General features: G+C 42.6%; 1 protein-coding gene across 1 annotated transcript; it reads left to right on the top strand.

Annotated features, from left to right (window-relative positions):
- The first annotated feature begins 4,431 nt into the window (after positions 1-4,431).
- On the top strand, positions 4,432-20,208 carry LOC308335749 (coronin-2A-like). The gene is made up of 14 exons (XM_080792922.1): positions 4,432-4,523; positions 8,786-8,986; positions 9,755-9,871; positions 10,431-10,580; positions 11,801-12,004; positions 12,503-12,619; positions 13,532-13,636; positions 13,799-13,895; positions 14,021-14,136; positions 15,257-15,347; positions 15,601-15,731; positions 18,736-18,897; positions 19,629-19,697; positions 19,823-20,208. The coding sequence occupies exons 2-14, from the start codon at positions 8,786-8,788 to the stop codon at positions 19,886-19,888; spliced, it is 1,626 nt and encodes a 541-aa protein (XP_080649048.1). The 5' UTR covers positions 4,432-4,523; the 3' UTR covers positions 19,889-20,208.
- The last annotated feature ends 711 nt before the right edge of the window (positions 20,209-20,919 follow it).

Genomic DNA, 20,919 nt, shown 5'->3' with positions numbered 1-20,919 from the left:
TCTAAAGCTTCTAAACATCATTAACATATATGTTTTAGCAAAAAGGGTGAAGTGTCCCTTTAATACTTTGTCACACCTGGACCCACTGTTTGAGAACCACTGCTATTTATTTTTGTTTAAGTTTATCCGAAACTACACTGTAAATTATTGCATACTATACTCGCTGTATACTGTATCTATTCCGAAAAAAAGAAAATCTGTAAATAGTCACTTAATTCACCCTGTATTCTCGGACTTGTTGTTTTGTTCCTGTGTGGAAACATCATAATTATTTAAAAAAGCACACCTCCCCCCTCCAATTACCAAATAATGACACCATGACAAGGCAGGGCTGTAATCTACACCGCTACTAACGACTTGCATTTTAGGATTAAATCATTAGGGCCAAATGAGGGATTAGCGGTGACGAGGAACCTGGCACAGTTCAATCATGTCACAACGTAGAAAACGTGTCCAGACGTGCCCGCTGCTAGATGCCAGACACGTGCCCATGCAGCGCCCACAGCATGAGGATCATATTATGGCCATGCATGGGTAACATCTTACATATTGTGGTCACCATCTACGGTGAGCTTCAGCTGACCGTTGAGGCTACTGCAAGTGTGGCCCAAATAATTGGCTCTATGCGCACAGAATAATAACTCTTCCTGTACTTCCGTCCGGGCCCCTTCCCTATACTTTCTTCACAGGTGTTACTGGTGGTACTACTAATGAAGGCTCCGTTCCATTCTGGTCGAACAGAGTCAGGGTGCTGCTCACTAGAAACACTAGAAAACTAGCTACACCTCTCAATAACTCAGATCAGGTCTCAAGTGTACAAATGAAACCAAATGGACCCTCTCAGAGTCACAAGTTTGAGAACCACTGTACTCTAAATTGAACAGAGCCTTAATTAGCCTCGTGTCATCGGTAACACCGAACAACCGAACAACCGAAGTATTTTGTGTGCATAGAGCCTATTAGCAATGGCAAAATACTATACGATTGTATTGATAATATAACATTAATGCAAAAAAGAAAATGGCATAGTGTTTCTTTTCTTCCTAGTATCCAGAAAAGGTTGGGAAACACTGGTTTATTGTTGTCACCACAAGATGTCAGATGTGACCATGAGATACAGAACACGTCTTCAGGAGCATGCACCGTCGTTATATAGACTTAACCCATTCTGACCCGAGATCAGATTCATACGAGGTTTCCACTGGACACACACTGGTCTGATTAACCCATTCTGACCTGAGATCAGATTCTAGTAAAAATGTCAGTTGTTCTTCGATTTTTCAAAAAATAGCAGACCTACAAGCTCGTAGCGCGCCACTCGGTGGCGCGCTATGAGCTTGTAGATCTGCTATTTTTCAATAGCTAAAGCATAACATGGTGCTAAAACAAAAATGGGTTCCCGTTCAGAATGGGTTAACCATCATTGCAAGTGTAATGCTTTATTGGGTCGTCCACTCACAGCTAACAGTCTTTGTATTCTGCAAATAAATAATAATAAATATTTCAATCAATCAATCAAGCAACAAATAGAATACAGTTATACTGTACTTGATGCCGACATCTCTGCTCTTACCATCCCTGGATTAAAATGAGTGCTGCACGATTCTTGCTCAAATGTCAATCTCGGTTTTCCTCCACAAGAATGGAGATCACGATTCTCACACCGTTATCATTATTCTTTTCCACGAAAATATTTATTGTCTTTAGTCTGTAGTTCATGCTGAACATCACTTACATTCAAAATGTGACACCTGGGAGCCACAACATCAAAATGCTTGACTTAAACCTCTCTTAAAAGTCCCTCTCGTAGCAAAAACATAAGAGTATCTAAAATGAATTAGACTTGTTTCTATTAATTGTGCAGCACTAATTCAAATGTCTACTGTGCCTAAATAATAATGATGTCACTGTTAAGAGTGATTTTACACACTTGTTCTTGGGAAATGCATCTTAAAATCTGGTTAAACTATATATTCAACACATGAAACCAAGCTGTGCTTAACCAAGGTATTTGGATGTATAACAAGCAATGTTTCATTGTTTAGCTATAGGTTAAATCTACTGTATTATGCTACAAGTGAATACAAACTAATCTGTACATAGCATATCGTCGTTGTCAGGTGCAAACCTATGTCCGTATTTAAACTTTTTATTTTCTTTAATAAAATCAGTGCTATTGATATACATCCTTATTGTCTGTTTTTACAAATATCGAACCAATGAGAAGCAATAAAAAGCGCTTCTGACTGACTAACTCCATTGGGTCCTCAAACCCTGTCAGTCAAACTCAACTCAGTTTATTTTTCCTTGTCATTATAATCAATGATGGACAAGACAGTATCTCCACATTCACTGGTCAATAACTCCACTTGAGCTGGATATGAGTAAAGTGATGATTATATATAATGACACATTCAAGTATTGTATCAGTATTGTGTAATTTTAAAAACAGTTTCTTTTCATTTTCCTGAAACGACTTTGAACATACTCTGATGCACCTGCAAATATATCTTGAAAATGCATTCAACAACTTCTTAAAGGAGCACTTCTCAACCTTATACTGTAGGCCTACATATAATTGGTCCTCACTCGTGGTCATTATAAGCCTGGTTAACCACTCCCCGTTGAAATCACAAGGGGGAGGGGTTAACCAGGCTAGGTCATATTATGATGACACAATTTCAGTCTACTATCAATATGTGTCTCATTGAAGGGATATGTATACAAAAAAGAAACCTGCCTATTCACCAATGACATCATCGATGGGGTTGCAGGCTATTAGCTACAGCCTTTCACTTCCTGGACAGTTTAATGCCGAAACAAAAGTCATTGTTCTTGCATTGATAAATAAACAGAGACTGCCAGGCAGTGTTGTTTTTGGCGGCACATTTTGATTTTAGTTTTAGTCATAGTCTCTTGAATAGCTTTCCTTTAGTCTTAGCCACATTTTAGTCACCTGGAACGTTTTAGTGTTTAGTCTAGTTTTAGTCGACTAAATATCATTAGATTTTAGTCGACTAAATCTACAGTTGATTCAGTCGAACAAAATGTATTTTGGCGGGCCTTGATGCCATCATAATGACTGATTTCACACTTGCTGAAAATAACCGATCTACAAGCTCACAACGCATCGCAGCGCGACGCGTTGTGAGCTTGTAGATCAGCTATTTTCAGCATGCAACAAAGTATAAAATGACATATACTGGATCTCTTCTCCACTAGTCCCTTCCTAACATTTTAGTCTAGTTTTTATTTGTTGACGAAATGTGAGTATATTTAGTCTCCGTTTTAGTCATCTTGGCTTAGTTTTAATTTTGTTTCCATTTAGTTTTCATCAGTGGAAAAAGGTAGTCGACGAACCTTTTTTAGTCATAGTTTTAGTCTACGAAAACAACACTGCTGCCAGGGAAGTCCGACATCCCGTTAGTCCAACCTGCGTGGCCGGTTAAGAGTAAGACACATTCCCGGTTAAGATTCCCGGTTTCTGTCCACAGCCCTCCTCTGAGACAGAGTGAGTATAGACAGAAATGGTCGGATCTTATAAAGGAGCATTAAAGCATTAACCAATCACATGAAGATATACGGTTGGAAATTGGCGAAGTGCGCTCCTCTAAGAATGTTCTTTAATATTCTTCAGAAAGACTGCCCAGCTGTTCATGGGAGTCAGACTGATTGCTATACCACACTGCAGAGATTAATGGTTTGAATCCTCTCTGGCTTGGCTGGGTGTTATAGTTCTGGAGGTTTGTTGTTGGTAGGGCTGGGCAATATGACTTCAACTCAATATCACGACTATTTCAAACTTTTGCCTTCATGAACTATTATTATTATTCTTTTGGGTAAATCGATCTACAAGCTCGAACTTGCGATGTGACATGTGACGCGCGTGTGTGTGTCTGTGTGTGTGTGTGTGTGGCTGTGCACGTGTGTATGCATGTGCGCGTGTCTTTTGATCCATGATGTCTGGCAGAGCCCCCTCTGACATTAAGCATGGTACTATTTTATGCATGGTTACACGCATACAAAAACCCAACCACACTGGATACCCCCCCCCCCCCCCCCCCCCCCCCCCACACACACACACACACACACACACTACAGTGAGAGTCTAGAGGTGCTCTAAGTCCGATGTTAGCATGCAGTCACTAGGCTCAAAATAGTCGTAGTAGTAGCAGCAGTGTTAATAATAGTAGTATAGTGTTAATATTAGTTCTAGTACAGGTAGTGCTAGTAGTAGTAGTGTTAATAGAAACAATAGGAGTGGTAGTGGTGGAGGTAGTAAGAGACAATTGCACTAGTTGTAGTACTTGTTATGATAGTGGTAGTAAACTGAGTAAGAGTGATAGTAGTAGTAGTAGTAATTGTAGCTGCAGCAGCAGCATTAGTAGTAGTAGTTTGGTGTTAGTGGGGGCAACATAGCAGTAGTTAAGTACTAGTGGACTAGCTTTCTGTATTAGTAGGACTCTTGGTAGTACTTGGGCGTGTGTTCTCAGAAGAAGGTGAGATCTGAATGACTATCCAAGGTACTGTACGTAAGACAACCTCTGTCATACTTTCTATCTTCTTTCATGTTATTCACATTATGTTATGAGTGAGTATAGTTGTCAATAACTGAAATGTTGCTATTTTGTGACTTCGTCTTAATACAGAGACAGATTGTGCAAACAAATCTGCAAATACAAACTATTTTCATTCTTGTTTTAAAGCAGTGTTTTTCCCCACAATCCCTCTGTGATTCCCCGTGTCTTTCTGTAATGCTTTGGTTTGGGGTGACTTACAAATTACAAAGTTGTGTGTTTTTTTTAATTGAACATTGGAACGTTGCGAACATTGTTTGATTTCAGGCTTCGTAATCACAAATTACACAGGGCAGATATGACAAATAACTGACATATTTAATAATTTTATATATTATTCTTTCAAAAGGATTTACAAAATAGTCACTTTGTGATGTGTTGTAAGCTTGTAGGTCTATTTAAAAAAAAATGTTTAGAAAATGTATGGACATTTTTCAACATGGTAAGGATTGATGATTATGTAAAAAAATAATTGTGATTATCTCAAACTATTGCGATTAGATGATTGATTAGATTGCGAGACAGGTCTACTGTAGGATATTATTATAATAACTATAGACACATCAAGACTTTTTTCCAGTTGAAATGTCAAGTGTAACGTTTCTGAGGGGGAATTACATTTCAAACTGTTAACTGTTGTTTCTCTTAAGACAGACGAGTTGGGACAAGATTGTCAAACACAGTCAAATCCTCAGTGTTAATGTATCGGTTTGTAACTTTGAGAGTGCACACATGGAACCTTATAGTTCGAGTTTGTGGACAGCAAAACACATGTCTGTGATTATCAGTGCATTTAGAACACAAGGCAACATCTCAATCTCAAAAGAGTCCAACGTTAGGGTTCTATTAAGTATTTCCACTGAGGATTTTGCAGTGGAGTGAGTGAGGAGTGAGGAGTGAGTGACATGACATGACATGACATGCAGAAGACTCAAGAGCTCAGCTGGCCATAAGACAAAACAACTCTCTCCGGTACAGTAAGACAATGGGAGCTAAATCTCTCCAGTAAGATGACCCCGACTGTCTTCACCTCAGTGGACACACTATAGTTCAAAGGTCACAGGTCACATGTGCAACAGCAGGAAGTGGGTTTTTTGCACAGCGTGTGAATACTTAACACAACAAGACGCATGTTTGTGTGTGTGTGTGTGTGTGGTTGTCCATAGCTGTACAGTTGTGAACTTGTGTGTGTGTGTGTGTGTGTGTGTGTGTGTGTGTGCGCGTGTAGGGTTGTCACAATTACAATACAATCGTCAAATCGCAATTATTTGAGGTAATCGCAATTATTTTTGTCATAATCGTGTATACATACAGTGTATAAAATGTATAACATTGATCAAAATTCCATACATTTCTTGGTATACTGTATTTCAGTTATTTGTAATTATGTCCTGTGCACTGTTTTTTTTATTACAAAGCCTATAAAAACCAAACAGAAATGTAATGTCTGTTCGTAATGCTCCAATTTCCAAATGTCAAAAACACAATTGAAACAATTATTTCTGTGACAATTACAATTTAAATGTGTAATCGTCTGTATAGGAAAAAAACTTTAGCACACCTAGAAATCAGGCGTAACTATGCACAGGTGCGTAGGCCAGTGGACATCAATGAAAGGAATAGAATACACCCGCACACCGTGTAATCGTGACAGCCCTACAGTGTGTGTGTGTGTGTGTGTGTGTGTGCGCGTGTGCGCGTGCGCCGTCTACATGATCAACATGTTGAGTTATTAAAAGGTATCGATGCATTATTGATGAGCTTAATAAGAAAGCCGTAATGACAGATGATTGAATAATTGATCACGCGACATAATGAGCGTGCCGCTTCAACAGAGGGCTCATCACACCTACACGGAAAGAAAAAACTACCCAGATGTGGTGGTCAATAGAGCAGCAGTTTTCAACTTGTTTTCATATCAAGGACAATCATTTATCCCATTCTGAACGGGAACCCATTTTGGTGTTAGCATCATGTTATGCTTTAGCTATTGAAAAATAGCAGATCTACAAGCTCATAGCGCGCCACCGAGTGAGAACGACTGACATTTTTTTTAATCTGATCTCAGGTCAGAATGGGTTCATCAGACCAGTGTGTGTCCAGTGGAAACCTCGTATGAATCTGATCTCAGGTCAGAATGGGTTATTTAGCAATTGAGCCACGGAGCACCACTTGATTTAAGCCTCTCAGTCCTATATGCGACTTTGAATATATATCGTTGTCGCTGTATACACAATTCCATGCTGTACTGACGTGGTACCATAGGAGAGATATAACAGGCAAACGATGACAAAATCATAATTATTCTACATTCTCTAATTGTGTAGACTTTTGTAAACTTGAGTAAATGCACTATGCATGTTTAACAATAACGTAGCTCTTGAGAGGGTCAAATGAAACCTGATTTTACACTCTCGGGAGTTAAAAGATCTCTAAAAAGGTCCATTTGGTTATACCAACTCTCCATCATTTAGCTGCGGGGACCACCTGGAACCCCCTCAAGGACCACTGTTTGAAAGCCACGTGCAGTGTTGTTTTCGTCGACTAAAACTAAGACTAAAAATGTTCGTAGACTATACCTTTTTTCACTGACAAAAACGAATGGAAACTAAATGAAAATTAAGCTATACGATGACTAAAACTAAGACTAAATATACTGACAATTTCGTCGACAAATAAAAACTAGACTAAAATGTTAGGAAGGGACTATAGTGGACAAGAGATCCAGGATAAGTAATTTTACACTTTGGTTGCATGCTGAAAATAGCCGATCTACAAGCTCACAACGCGATCTACAATGCAGATCATCTATTTTCAACAAGTGTAAAACACACTCATTAAGACGGCATCAGGGCCCGCCAAAATACATTTTAGTCGACTAAATCAACGGTAGATTTAGTCGACTAAAATCTTATGACGTTTAGTCGACTAAAACTAGACTAACACTAAGTCATTCCAGGAGACTAAAATATGACAAAAACTAAATGAAGTTTCAGTCCAAAGACTATGACTAAACTAAAATTGAAATTTGCTGCCAAAAACAACACTGTGCAGTAGAGTACTAGCCTGAGACGCATAGTTACATCTTTTTGTGCCGGTTCGAGAGCGGATGATAACTTAACCCATTCTGACCTGAGATCAGATTCATACGAGGTTTCCACTGGACACACACTGGTCTGATGAACCCATTCTGACCTGAGATCAGATTCTAAAAATGTCAGTCGTTCTTGGATTTAAAAAAAATAGCAGACCTACAAGCTCGTAGCGCGCCACTCGGTGGCGCGCTATGAGCTTGTAGATCTGCTATTTTTCAATAACTAAAGCATAACATGATGCTGACACCAAAAGGGGTTCCCGTTCAGAATGGGTTATGGGTTATATGTGGCGTATGAAGAGAGATTAGACATTTGCCCGAGACCCAAACTAATGAAAATAAAAAGAGTTCTCAACAGGCCCGAAAATTAAGGCCCGGCCCTATACCTGTGCCCTCATCAAACCCTGTACACTCAAGACACTGTCACCAGCTGCCACCCTTAGATCTCCATATATGGAGCTGACCTGTTCTGACATTTCATATTATGTTGATCTAACCTCATCAAACCCTGTACACTCAAGACACGCTCCATATATGGCCAGTGCACGCTTCTCGCCCCCAGGTGTCTTACCTATAGTTATTTACATTTATTTTATTCATGGGATTTCTTTGATGTGTTTGTTTGATTAAAAAAACCCAAATATATAATAAAATCACACACGTGTGAACCGAGTGGTGCAATCCCCCCCCCCCCCCTCTCTCTCTCTCTCTCATTAGAGACACAGCACTACTCTCTCACAGCACTCTGTTTCTGGCTCCCCCTACTGGTATAAATACGTCACATACTCATACAGGTACACAAACATACACACAAACAGGTACACGGATATTGCTGGTTGTAGGAGTGGTTGCACCCATACTCGTGCTCATACAGGTACACAAACATACACACAAACAGGTACACGGACATTGCTGGTTGTAGGAGTGGTTGCACCACTCAAAAATAATCTTATATATTTTTCAAATGTAGGAAAAGAAAACATTTACTCGTGTCGTGACCCATGGAACCGGTCTGTCTGTGATCCACAAATGCGACTCCCGACCCACTGTTTGGGGGAAACGAACAGAAAACACAGTCTTCTGTATATTTGTATATCTCTCGTCCTCTCTCCAGATGCCATGGCGCTCGTCCATGCGCGTCTCCAAGTTCGGCCGCGCCTACGGCAAGCCCGCCACCAGGGACCACTGCTTCGACGGGGTGCCGATCTCCCGCGGCGTCCACGACAACCACTACTGCTCGGCCAATCCCTGCTTCATCGCCGTGGTGACGGAGTGCGCCGGCGGCGGGTCGTTCCTGGTCCTGCCCGTCCGTCATGTACGTTGTTGTTGTTGTCCACTAGTGTCCAATGTGTTTGGCTTGTTCATTTGGTTTTTGACTAGTCCGCCATTTATGTAGTTTCCCCCTCTTCCTTCTTCTTTTACCCTTCTCTCCTCTTTCCTCATTCGTTGCCCTCTTATCTTCCTCTTTTGCCGTTTGTTTTCTTGTTTTTAAAATAGTTCGTCTTCTTTCTATTCTTCACTTCCTCCTCCCATCCTCCCACCTCTCAACGTGATATCTTAGATATAATTAGTATAATCGGTAACACCTGTGAAGGGAAGGGGCCTGCAAGTATAGGAAGAGTTAGAGCCTATAGAGCGTCGCAGTCCCACCCCCTAGACATTTCCCCTCATAGACATTTCAAAAAGTATTTATTCAAAGACGTTTACGCGCCGCGGACACAGCCAACTCTTGTCGTGACAAATCATGACAACAAACACAATTTTTCGGGCCAAACAAAGAATTCGAAAGTATAGAAAAAAACGGCAGGTTACAACACTTTTTTTGTTGTTTTTCTTCTATGTAATTATTTGTTTGGTTGAAAATATTGTGTGTGTCGTCATGATATGACACGACTCGAGTTGGCTTCGTACGACGCTTTAAAAGGTCTTTAAATAAATACCTTTTTGAAATGTCTATGGGGAAAAATGCATTGGGAATCATTTCCTGGGCCTGGCGTCGTCATGAAAAGGGGGTGGGACTGCGACGCTCTATTGCCTCAAATGACCCCCCTGCTCTCTCTCTCTCTCTCTCTCTCTCTCTCAGACAGGTAGAGTGGACCCGCTGCAGTCCAGGGTGTGTGGCCACAGAGGCAGAGTTCTGGACGTCAAATGGAATCCGTTCAACGACTACAGCATCGCCTCCTGTTCCGAAGACTGCACTGTACTCTATTATCCGTTTGTATATATTTCTGCTTAACCCATTCTGACCTGAGATCAGATTCATACGAGGTTTCCACTGGACACACACTGGTCTGATGAACCCATTCTGACCTGAGATCAGATTCTAAAAATGTCAGTCATTCTTCGAATTTTTCAAAAATAGCAGACCTACAAGCTCGTATCGCGCCACTCGGTGGCGCGATATGAGCTTGTAGATCTGCTATTTTTCAATAGGTAAAGCATAACATGATGCTAACACCAAAATGGGTGCCCGGTCAGAATGGGTTAAAATCGGATTACCGAGAAGACCATTTTATGTATATAAATATATATCGCTTAACAACTTGGGCGCTGTTTTATACTTTGTCATACAGCAGGTCTGTAAGCTCTAGATCCGTTGTTTTCATAGTTTGTTAAATATTTGTGAAATATTTTGAAGATTTTTGCCTAATAAATTATTCTAAAGGTTTATATATTCCGTTAAATTGATTTGTGTGTGTGTGTGTGTGTGTGTGTGTGTGTGTGTGTGTGTGTGCGTGCGTGTGCGTGCGCGCATGCAGGTGAAGATCTGGGACATTCCAGTGTGTGGCGTACAACACAACCTCACCCAGGCCAGGAAGACTCTGATTGGCCATTCCAGGAGGGTGGGGCTTATCGAGTGGCATCCCACCGCAAAGGACCTCCTCCTTAGCGCCGCCTACGACTACAAGGTCAGGAGTATTACTGGCCGGTGTCGCTGTCACTCAAACTACCAATGAACTACAAGGTCAGGAGTATTAGTGGCCGGTGTCGCTGTCACTCAAACTACCAATGAACTACAAGGTCAGGAGTATTAGTGGCCGGTGTCGCTGTCACTCAAACTACCAATGAACTACAAGGTCAGGAGTATTAGTGGCCGGTGTCGCTGTCACTCAAACTACCAATGAACTACAAGGTCAGGAGTATTAGTGGCCGGTGTCGCTGTCACTCAAACTACCAATGAACTACAAGGTCAGGAGTACAGAGCGTCGCAGTCCCGCCCCCTACCAGGGCCCATGGGAAATGATTCCCCGTTCAATCTCCTCAAGACATTTCAAAAAGTATTTATTTAAAAGACCTTTTAAGCCAACTCGAGTTGTGACAAATCATGACAACAAAGACAATTTTTCAGGCCGAACAAATAATTAGAAAGACGAAGAAAACGGAAAGGTTATAACTCTTTTTTTTGTTGTTTTTCTTCTTCTTTGTAATTATTTGTTTGGTCCAAAATATTGTGTTTGTCGTCAGGATTTGTCACGACTCGAGTTGGCTTTGTACGCTTATAAGGTCTATAAAAAAAATACATTTTGAAATGTCTATATGGGAATTATGGGAGTTATTTGTATTACTGGCCCGTGTCGCTCTCACTCAAACTACAAATGAACTACAAGGTCAGGAGTATAACTGTCCGCTGTCACTGAGGTAGTGATTTTGAGGGGCGTGTGTCCCAGCAGGTGTGTCACTGAGGTAGTGATTATGAGGGGGCGTGTGTCCCAGCAGGTGTGTCACTGAGGTAGTGATTATGAGGGGCGTGTGTCCCCCAGAAGATTTGTCACTGAGGTAGTGATTTTGAGGGGCGTGTCCCCCAGCAGGTGTGTCACTGAGGTAGTGATTATGAGGGGGCGTGTCCCCCAGCAGGTGTGTCACTGAGGTAGTGATTTTGAGGGGCGTGTCCCCCAGCAGGTGTGTCACTGAGGTAGTGATTATGAGGGGGCGTGTCCCCCAGCAGGTGTGTCACTGAGGTAGTGATTATGAGGGGGCGTGTCCCCCAGCAGGTGTGTCACTGAGGTAGTGATTATGAGGGGGCGTGTCCCCCAGCAGGTGTGTCACTGAGGTAGTGATTATGAGGGGGCGTGTGTCCCAGCAGGTGTGTCACTGAGGTAGTGATTATGAGGGGCGTGTGTCCCAGCAGGTGTTCCTGTGGGACGTGTCCCAGGGCGGGGCGGTGCTCCGGTATCCCGTGCGCGTGGTCCTGGCCCCGCCCCCCCTCCACCCCCCCTCCTCCGAGATGCTGATAGGCTCCGCCTCCTACAACACGGACGGCAGCAGACTGGCCGTCGCTTCCAGAGACCGACGGATACGAGTTCTAGACCCGCGCACCGGCCAAATCCTTCAAGTAAGAGTGTGCGTGCCATGCATGTGTGTGTGTGTGTGTGGTTTGCTAAAGGGGACAATTTTCAATTTAGGCATTTAGCAAACGCTCTTAATCCAGAGCGAGTTACAGTATGCAAGAACAAAACATGGTAAAACATCAAATACGTTGAAATAGCCATCAAGAATCATACGTAAGCTAAGAACCTAACAGTGGAATAATTAAACTATGCGCATATAAACTATAGAGTGCTATTTCTAGGAAAATGCTAACCTTTGCATACGCAGGGCAAGTGCTACGGTAAGTGCACATAAATTAATGGTGAACCAATAGGGAGCCGGCATTGGATTCCAGCGCAAGTTTGAACCATCTAGTCTAGTACTCGGAAAGGGCTCATTCCTTCAGCCTATAGGACGATAACCCAGGAGGAGAAACTCCCAAGATGATGTGTGTGTGTGTCTGTGTCTGTGTGTGTCTGTGTGTGTGTGTGTGTGTGTGTGTGTGTGTGTGTGTGCGTGTCAGGTGTCCAGCAACAAGGAGCACAGGGCCAGTAAGGTGCTGTTCATTGGGGATCTGAGGATGCTGCTCTCTACTGGCGCGTCGCCATGGAAACACAGGATGATGGCCCTCTGGGACCCGGTACGCTACACACATCTTTCTATTATTATTATCGCCATGGAAACACAGGATGACGGCCCTCTGGGACCCGGTACGCTATACACACACCTTTCCTATTATTAATATACTTGTGAGGACGGCAACATTTTAGCAGAGGTGGAAACGGTACTCACAATTACTACTATATGTAGAAAATAGAAATACTCAGTATAAAAGTAGAAGTAAAAGTCTGGAATTCAAAATGTACTTAAAGGTTGCAAAAAGTATTGGTATCAAAATGTAGATGTATAGGGGCTGAAGTGGTTAATGTATGTTTCGTAATAATATTCCAAATCTAGAAAGATTTTCAAATAAATGTAGTGGAGTAGAAGTACAACATTTTGATCCGAGGTCGAGTGTAGTATAGAAAAGTATAGAAAGTACAAATAAAGTACAAATACCTAAAGATTGCACTTAAGTACAGTACTTAAGTAAATGTACTTAGTTACTTGCCACCATTGGCGTTGTAGGAGGGCCTATCAGAACCTCTCTCTCTCGCGTGTGCGTTGCAGGAGGACGAATCAGAACCTCTCTCTCGCGTGTGCGTTGCAGGAGGACCTATCAGAACCTCTCTCTCTCGCGTGTGCGTTGCAGGAGGGCCTATCAGAACCTCTCTCTCTCGCGTGTGCGTTGCAGGAGGACCTATCAGAACCTCTCTCTCTCGCGTGTGTGCGTTGCAGGAGGGCCTATCAGAACCTCTCTCTCTCGCGTGTGCGTTGCAGGAGGGCCTATCAGAACCTCTCTCTCTCGCGTGTGCGATGCAGGAGGGCCTATCAGAACCTCTCTCTCTCGTGTGTGCGTTGCAGGAGGGCCTATCAGAACCTCTCTCTCTCGCGTGTGTGCGTTGCAGGAGGACCTATCAGAACCTCTCTCTCTCGCGTGTGTGCGTTGCAGGAGGACCTATCAGAACCCCTCTATGAGGAAGACTTGGACGGACTGGCCGGAGTTCTGTTCCCCTTCTACGACCCGGACACACACATGCTCTACCTGGCTGGGAAGGTAACACACACACACACACAGGTCCCTGGCACTAAATATATTTGAGATGGGGGGGGGGGGGGGGGGCGGGTACGTGCCATGGCCAATGCCAAGCCATGGCCTTGACATGAAAACGTTTGAGAACCTATCATCGTACCGACTTACCGTGTTTGTGTGTCTCAGGGAGACGGAAACATCAGGTATTATGAAGTGAGTTCGGAGAAACCTTACGTGACCTTTCTGACCGAATACCGCTCAGTGCTGCCCCACAAAGGCCTGGGTAAGACTCACAACACTCACTCACACTCTCACTCACACGCACACGCATACAAACAAATTGCAAATAATCATCACAGCAACATCTGTGTTGACCCCTGACCTTTGTGTTGTGTTGGAGCGGCGCAGGCGTGATGCCAAAGCGAGGTCTGGATGTCAGGGCCTGCGAGGTGTTCAGGTTCTACAGACTCATCACCGATAAGGACCTGGTGGAGCCTCTGTCCATGATAGTACCTAGAAAAGAGGTATGTATACGTGTGTGTGTGTGTGTGTGTGTGTGTGTGTGTGTGTGTGTGTGTGTGGAGGGGGAGAGAGGGACAGAAATTAAGCAAACTGTTTCCCAAACAGTGGGTCGGGACCGATTTGTGGGTTGTGACTCATGGACACTTTTTTATGGGTCCCTTTATTTTTTGTTTCCTACATTTTGTTTTTAATTAATATAGTTTCAAAACATTACACCAAAAAGCATGAAAAAATGTCCACGAATTAAAAACAAATACAATGATTCTTTTCAGCGATTTCATGAAAGATCGAAATAAAAGAAAAGTCTAAGAAATCACATGAATTAGGAAACAAATGTGTAAGAAGTAGTGAAAATAGCAGATCTACAAGCTAGTTTTTGGGTCACGGGCACACATTTAATTTCTCTTTGGGTCACAAGCTAAAAAGTTTGGGAGCCACAGCATTAAGAGAGAGGGAGATAGAGAGACAAATTTTAAGAGAGAGGGAGATAGAGAGACAAATTTCTCTCTTGGGAGACAAAATAAAGAAACCTTGACCTTGACCTTGAGGGAAAGAGATTGTGACGGTGGTGAGAGAGAGGGAAAGACGACGGGTAAATCACTGTTGATTTCGTAGACTAAAACTATGACGAAAGATGTTCGTCGACTTACTTTTTTAACTGACGAAAACTAAATGAAAACAAAGCTATGACGACCAATATACTAAAATAGCCTAATGAAAATTTCGTCAACAAATAAAAACTAAGACTAAATGTTAGAAGAGACTAGTGGAGAATAGACCCAGTAGAACTAAAAGGCAAGTCATTGTTGTATGGTCGTTTGGCCTTAGCAGATCTACAAGCTCACAAGGCGTCGTCGATGTGTTGTACGTGAGCTTGTATATCGGCTGTTTTCAGCCATTACAACGCCATCAAGGACTGCCAAAATAGATTTTAGTTGACGAAATTAACTGTAGATTTAAGTCGACTAAATATGAGATTTTAGTCGACTTAAATCTACAGTTGATTTCGTCAACTAAAATCTAGACTAAAACTAAAACATTTCAGATGACTAAGCTAAATAGAAATGTTGCTGTCTCCTCTTACCTTTTGCACGCGCCTGCACTTCTTTCTCCGGCTTTCAGTCGGACAGTTTCCAGGAGGACTTGTATCCCATGACGATCGGAAACCAGGCGGCCATGACGGCTCAGGAGTGGCTCTCTGGAGTCAACAGAGGTCAGTCACACTGTCAGGAGGAGACACAGACAGACACATTTTTAGTCATGCCCAAACTTTTTCATGTCAAGGTCCCCCAAGTTGACAACTATCATTTAGCTGGGGACCCCCTGGAACCCACTTTGGGAACCACTACCCTAAGGGACACCCTTGGACATATCCGACGAGTTGGGATGAGAATAATGTCATAGAAGAAATACACAGAAGCATATAGGGTATCTTTTCGACACACATTTCGTCTGCCACCATGCAGGTCCCGTGCTCATGTCCCTGAAGCCTGGGGCTCCAGTAACCAACCCCTACCCAGAAACACCTCCCTTCAAGGGGATCAGCCCTTCACTTGGCCCGGGAGCGGCTAGGACAGGTCTGGGATCAGTGCAAGAGGTGCCGTACACACACACACACACACACACACATCTATCAGCATCAGTGATTCTCAACCTCTTTACATTTCTTCAAGGAACTCCAATTCGATATAGAATTTTCGAACAACATTTCTTATCGTTATCGTCATGATTTTGTCCATTGCGGTCTGACAATAAATTAATTCTCAACCAAATGAGACATGACAGAGTACTGTAGGCATTATTGTACATTCTCTAGTTGCATTTATTTACTTGTGCATATCAATCATTTAGCTAAGGACCCCGTTCAGTTTTACTTTTTACACAGGCTGGTTGAATGCTCGATTCCGATTGGACAAACGGCATTCTTCTACAATTCATTTCTCAGAAGGCAGCCTCCGTTTATGTTGCAACGAAAGCTGGAAATGTGTCGCCTACAAGGATTGTTTGATACAGTAATCACAAGTAGCTGTTTAAAGGAGAATTCCATACTAAAAGGCTTTCTTACTTTTCTTTGTAGTTGTTACATCCCCACCAAAGAGGTGCAGGTGTTATTTTGTGCAAAAGCTCCTTATTGGCTATTTCCCCTACCATAAGCCCTAAATTAATTGCATTGAATGGAATGGGAATTGAATGGGGCTATGGGGTGTTGTGCTAATTCGCTTATTTCCATAGCTCAAAATTATAATTTCTTTGTATAATATACAAAGAAATTATATTATTAGAAGTATATATTATATACTCTCTTCATAATGTAAATAATATCCCAAGCGGCACACTTTACTACTTCTTTCGATGGAAATAAGCAAATTAGCATAACACCCCATAGCCCCATTCAATTCCCATTCCATGCAATGCAATTCATTGAGGGCTTATGGTAGGGAAAATAGCCAATAAGGAGTTTTTGCACAAAAAAACACCTGGACCTCTTTGGTGGGGACTAGGCATGTGGAAAATAATCGATACGTATCGATACATCGATTATGACGTGCGCGATGCGAGTGAATCGGTTCATTCACTGTGTGTCGGTAAAATTGACGGGTGAAATCTCGATGGATCGTTCGCGGAGTGCTTGCACCGGTAAAATCCGTGGTTGCACTGTTTTTTCATGGTAAATTTCACCCTATCCTGTGTTTCCGAGGCGCATTGAACGTACCATCAGAAAAGGAAGGAAAAAAAAGGTCTCTCGCAGCCAGCTCCGCACAGTGTGCGGCTGTGCGCTGCGAGCACGCAGCTACTCTGTGCAGAGTATACACGCCGTTATATTAATTTTCCAATGTAAATTTCACCCAGATTGGACTCGGTTCAGCGGCCGCATGCTGCTGTCCGCCCCCCCCCCACACACACACACACACACACACCGACAGTCAGAGAACTGACTCACTAAACAACACTAAACAACGTTGGATTCGTACAGTGCAGAATGCAGATAAGTGTAGGCCTATGTTCTTATTATAATTGTGAGTTTGTTTTTGCGGATAGCCCCCATGAGGATCATCAGAACTATTCGGGTCTGGTTGAGACAACAGACTATAAAGAGCACCCGCGACGAACAGAAGTGAACCCCACGCACAAAGGAAGCACAACCTTTAGCTTTATAAAATAGCTGTCCGTCGATCAGTTGACTTTTCACTGTAGCGCTGCGTGCTGCAAATTATCCACACCCCACAGCTGTTCTAGCTGATTCTCCGACGCGAATCTGCGTCGCGACTCGCGATCATCAATTTGTAATTAAAGAAAGCTTCTGCTTCTGCACATGTGTACAACAACAACAACGCCACAGCTGGGTCAGTGTACTGCTTGCGTTTAAAGTCGTTTACAACCGTTCCACAACTTTCCACTGTCCAGCTTTCCCCTGCTATTCTCTGGGATAGAAGCCTTATTTATATTCTGCAGCAAGACGGTGTCGCACGCCTAAAATTGCAGATCCACAAGCTCACAGCGGGGCGTGGATGAGACGCGTTGTGAGCTTGTACATCTGCTATGTATTTATAACGTTAATAATACATGCAGGCCAGGGTCTTCAATGTTTTTTAGGTCAAGCCAAGGACCACTTAGCTGAGAGTGAGACATCAAGCAGGGACCCCCACTATACATAGGCAATTATATTATTAAACTGTGTTGCAGATTAAACTACTTGTTTGACAGCACTACGAGTGTGACCTGTCATTTTTGTTTTGTTTATTTGTTTATTTTCTATTTATATGTTGGTAACATTAATTGAGCTATTACATAGGATATTACATTTTAATCTCTTGAACCCTCTATACTCAAAACCTCAAATTGACCTTTGAGATATAATTATTATACTATAGCCTATGATTATTAGTAATCTAACAATTCCACAATAACCAGCAGAGAGCAGACCCTTTGTTTACTTACATAATTCTATAATTTGGGTTGTTTGAGATGCAGAGCTATAATACTAACCTACAGTAAAACAATAAATTGCTTTGAATTTAAATGTAATGCATTTTTACATGTTTTGGGAAATTAATAGAGCTTTAATATAAATCCTTTCTATTGTGATGAATCTCCATCAAATCGCATCGTATCGGTAGAGGGGTGAATCGCATCGTATCGCATTGATTTGAACTAAATGGTTATCGCATCGCATCGCATCGGGAAGAGGGAGAATCGTATCGCATCGTATCGCCAGGGGATTCCATGTATCTCTAATGTATCGTATCGCTGGCAGTGCATCGAGATGCGTATCGAATCGTGAGATGAGACGAGATTCACATGCCTAGTGGGGACGTAACGACTACAAAGAAAGGTAAGAAAGATAAGAAAGCATTCTAGCATGGAATTCAAGTTCGGCTCCAGGATGAAATGACTGCACATCTCAGGGGCACATCTCATTTTTATATAGTAAAACAATATGTACATAAAACTTAAAACGGAGGGTGCAGAATTTGAAACTGAGGGTGCCAGGCCCCCTCTGGCACCCCCTTGTGGCGCAAGACCTGAATAGAATTGATGAGGTATTGGTGTAGCGTTTTACCGTGGTGGTTGTGTGACTCCATCTCCGTCACCTCGGCCAGGCGTTCCTGCAGGAGCAGCTGTCCTACCAGGACGCCAAGTACCCCCGGGAGGTGAGCGACCTGTCGGGCTGGCAGCCAGACGAGACCCAGGCTCTGACATACCACTGCACCCCCCACTGCTGTGAACCTGCCGAGAGACCCCCGCCCAGGACAGAGAGCGAGGTGAGACACACTCAGCCAGTGTACCACCCAGACAGTAGTAGCGTCAAGAAGATGCTGCGTAGAGCAGGAGTCTCTTCCGGGTTTGGTGGATGGAAATTACAATTGCGTCGGCAAGTTGAAGCCGCGCGAGCAAGTGTCATTTCCATCCAACAGCCGTTTAAAAACCCGGAAGAGACGCACGCCTGCTCTAGGCGGAATCTTGCCGCTACTATCTGGTACTGTACTTAAGTTCCGGTACAATTTTGAGGTATGTGTACTTTACTTGAGCATTTCCAATTTCCAATAGGCTACTGGTACTTTAACTCCACTACATCTCGGATACAAATATTGTAAAACTTTAGTTACTAGTTGCTTTGTAGATTATTAGCACAATTATTACCCCACATTAACCCATTTTGGGCAGGAACCCCTTTTGGCGTTGGCGTCATGTTGTACTTTAGCTATTGAAAAATAGCAGATCTACAAGCTCATAGCGAGCTTGTAGGTCTGCTATGTTTGAGAACGACTGACAGGATTGTCAGGATTTAGAATTAGAATTTTTTTAATCTGATCTCAGGTCAAAATGGGTGAACCACTTCAGCCCTGTATATATTTCAGGACATTGGAAAAGAGCAACCATTTTCAAATTATATTTTTTTATACATTCGAAAACTTGAAACGAGACATTCTGCACAATTCGTTATTTTGGTAAGTATAAAACATGCCTACTTTTTGCCACCACTGTGTTTCAGCTGCTGCAGGCCTTCTACAGACAGCAGGAGGAGATCAGAGAACTACAGGAGCAACTGGAACAGAAAGAGGTGCGCGCACACACACACACAGTCACACACACACACACACACACCTGAGAAATCCTTTTTAATTGTGTATTAGACTAGGCAATTATCTCAGCTGTGTGTCTGCCTCTGTTTCTTATCTTCTCCAGGACATAATCAACCAGCTGGAGCTGGAAGTTAAAAACGCCAGGAAGAACTTCAGAGCTACCTTCTGAGAATCAACCAATCCGCTTCCTCCAACCAATCACATCTCTGACCAGTGACCAATGAAAACACCTCCTGGTTAAACAGACTAAGCTGGTGTCATTCATATCGTTATTTTCCATTATTTTAAGGCTTTTGTCTGATTCCACCAATCAGCATGATTTTCTGTTAGCCACGGTTACATCAGCAAAACAATAGTTTGGCCAGGGTTCAAGTCATGACAAAGTTAACCCATTCTGACCTGAGATCAGATTCATACGACGAGGTTTCCACTGGACACTGGGTCCAATGGGTCTGATTAACCCATTCTGACCCGAGATCAGATTCTAAAAATGTCAGTCGTTCTTCGATTTTTCAAAAATAGCAGACCTACAAGCTCGTAGCGCGCCACTCGGTGGCGCGCTATGAGCTTGTAGATCTGCTATTTTTCAATAGCTAAAGCACGACATGATGCTATAACACCAAAAGGGGTTCCCGTTCAGAATGGGTTAATGCTAAACTCCATACAAGCAATTCCAAATAAATGAGAAACTGAAAAATGTTGTCTTGTCTTTAAATGTTTCCCATTTGTTCTAATGCTGCGTTCACACAAGCAGCTAGAAAAAGTTACACAATGTTGAAATGTTAAAAACGCTTGTTGTGTGGGAGTGGCAGAGGAGGAAAAATATAAAGGCTTCCGTTAAAAACGGGGAACTGACAGCAAAAATGTGTGGCTTCTCTGTGGATCTGACATATTTATCACGAGCATGGAACTCCATAATTGGGCAAGACTGATCAGTCGGATCTGAGATTATAAATCAGAAATAATTGGCATATAAATGTCATATTGTGACTGGGGATACCAGTCTGAAAACAGGGCGGGACACATCACAGCTTAATTGCCATTTGCAGTAGCCAAATTGGACGAAGTCATCAGTGACAGTATGTGCTATATGCTCCAAGTTCGCCTCTGTCGCATCAAACAAAGCAGGAAAATGAGGGAGTAACCTCAACATAATGTTCTTTTATTTGTAAATCTGTGAAAAAAACCACATCCCTCATC

Source organism: Protomyctophum bolini (assembly GCF_963924005.1).
Source record: "Protomyctophum bolini genome assembly, chromosome: 20".
Lineage (NCBI taxonomy): Eukaryota > Metazoa > Chordata > Actinopteri > Myctophiformes > Myctophidae > Protomyctophum > Protomyctophum bolini.
Note: the sequence above shows the minus strand (reverse complement) of the source record. Positions and strands in the feature narration are given on the sequence as shown.

Coding starts and splice junctions, on each gene's coding strand:
- LOC308335749 (XM_080792922.1), top strand. CDS start 8,786: ATGCCATGGCGCTCGTCCATGCGCGTCTCCAAGTTCGGCCGCGCCTAC. Junction 12,005..12,502: donor GCACCGGCCAAATCCTTCAA/GTAAGAGTGTGC, acceptor TGTGCGTGTCAG/GTGTCCAGCAACAAGGAGCA. Junction 13,896..14,020: donor GCTGCCCCACAAAGGCCTGG/GTAAGACTCACA, acceptor GGAGCGGCGCAG/GCGTGATGCCAAAGCGAGGT.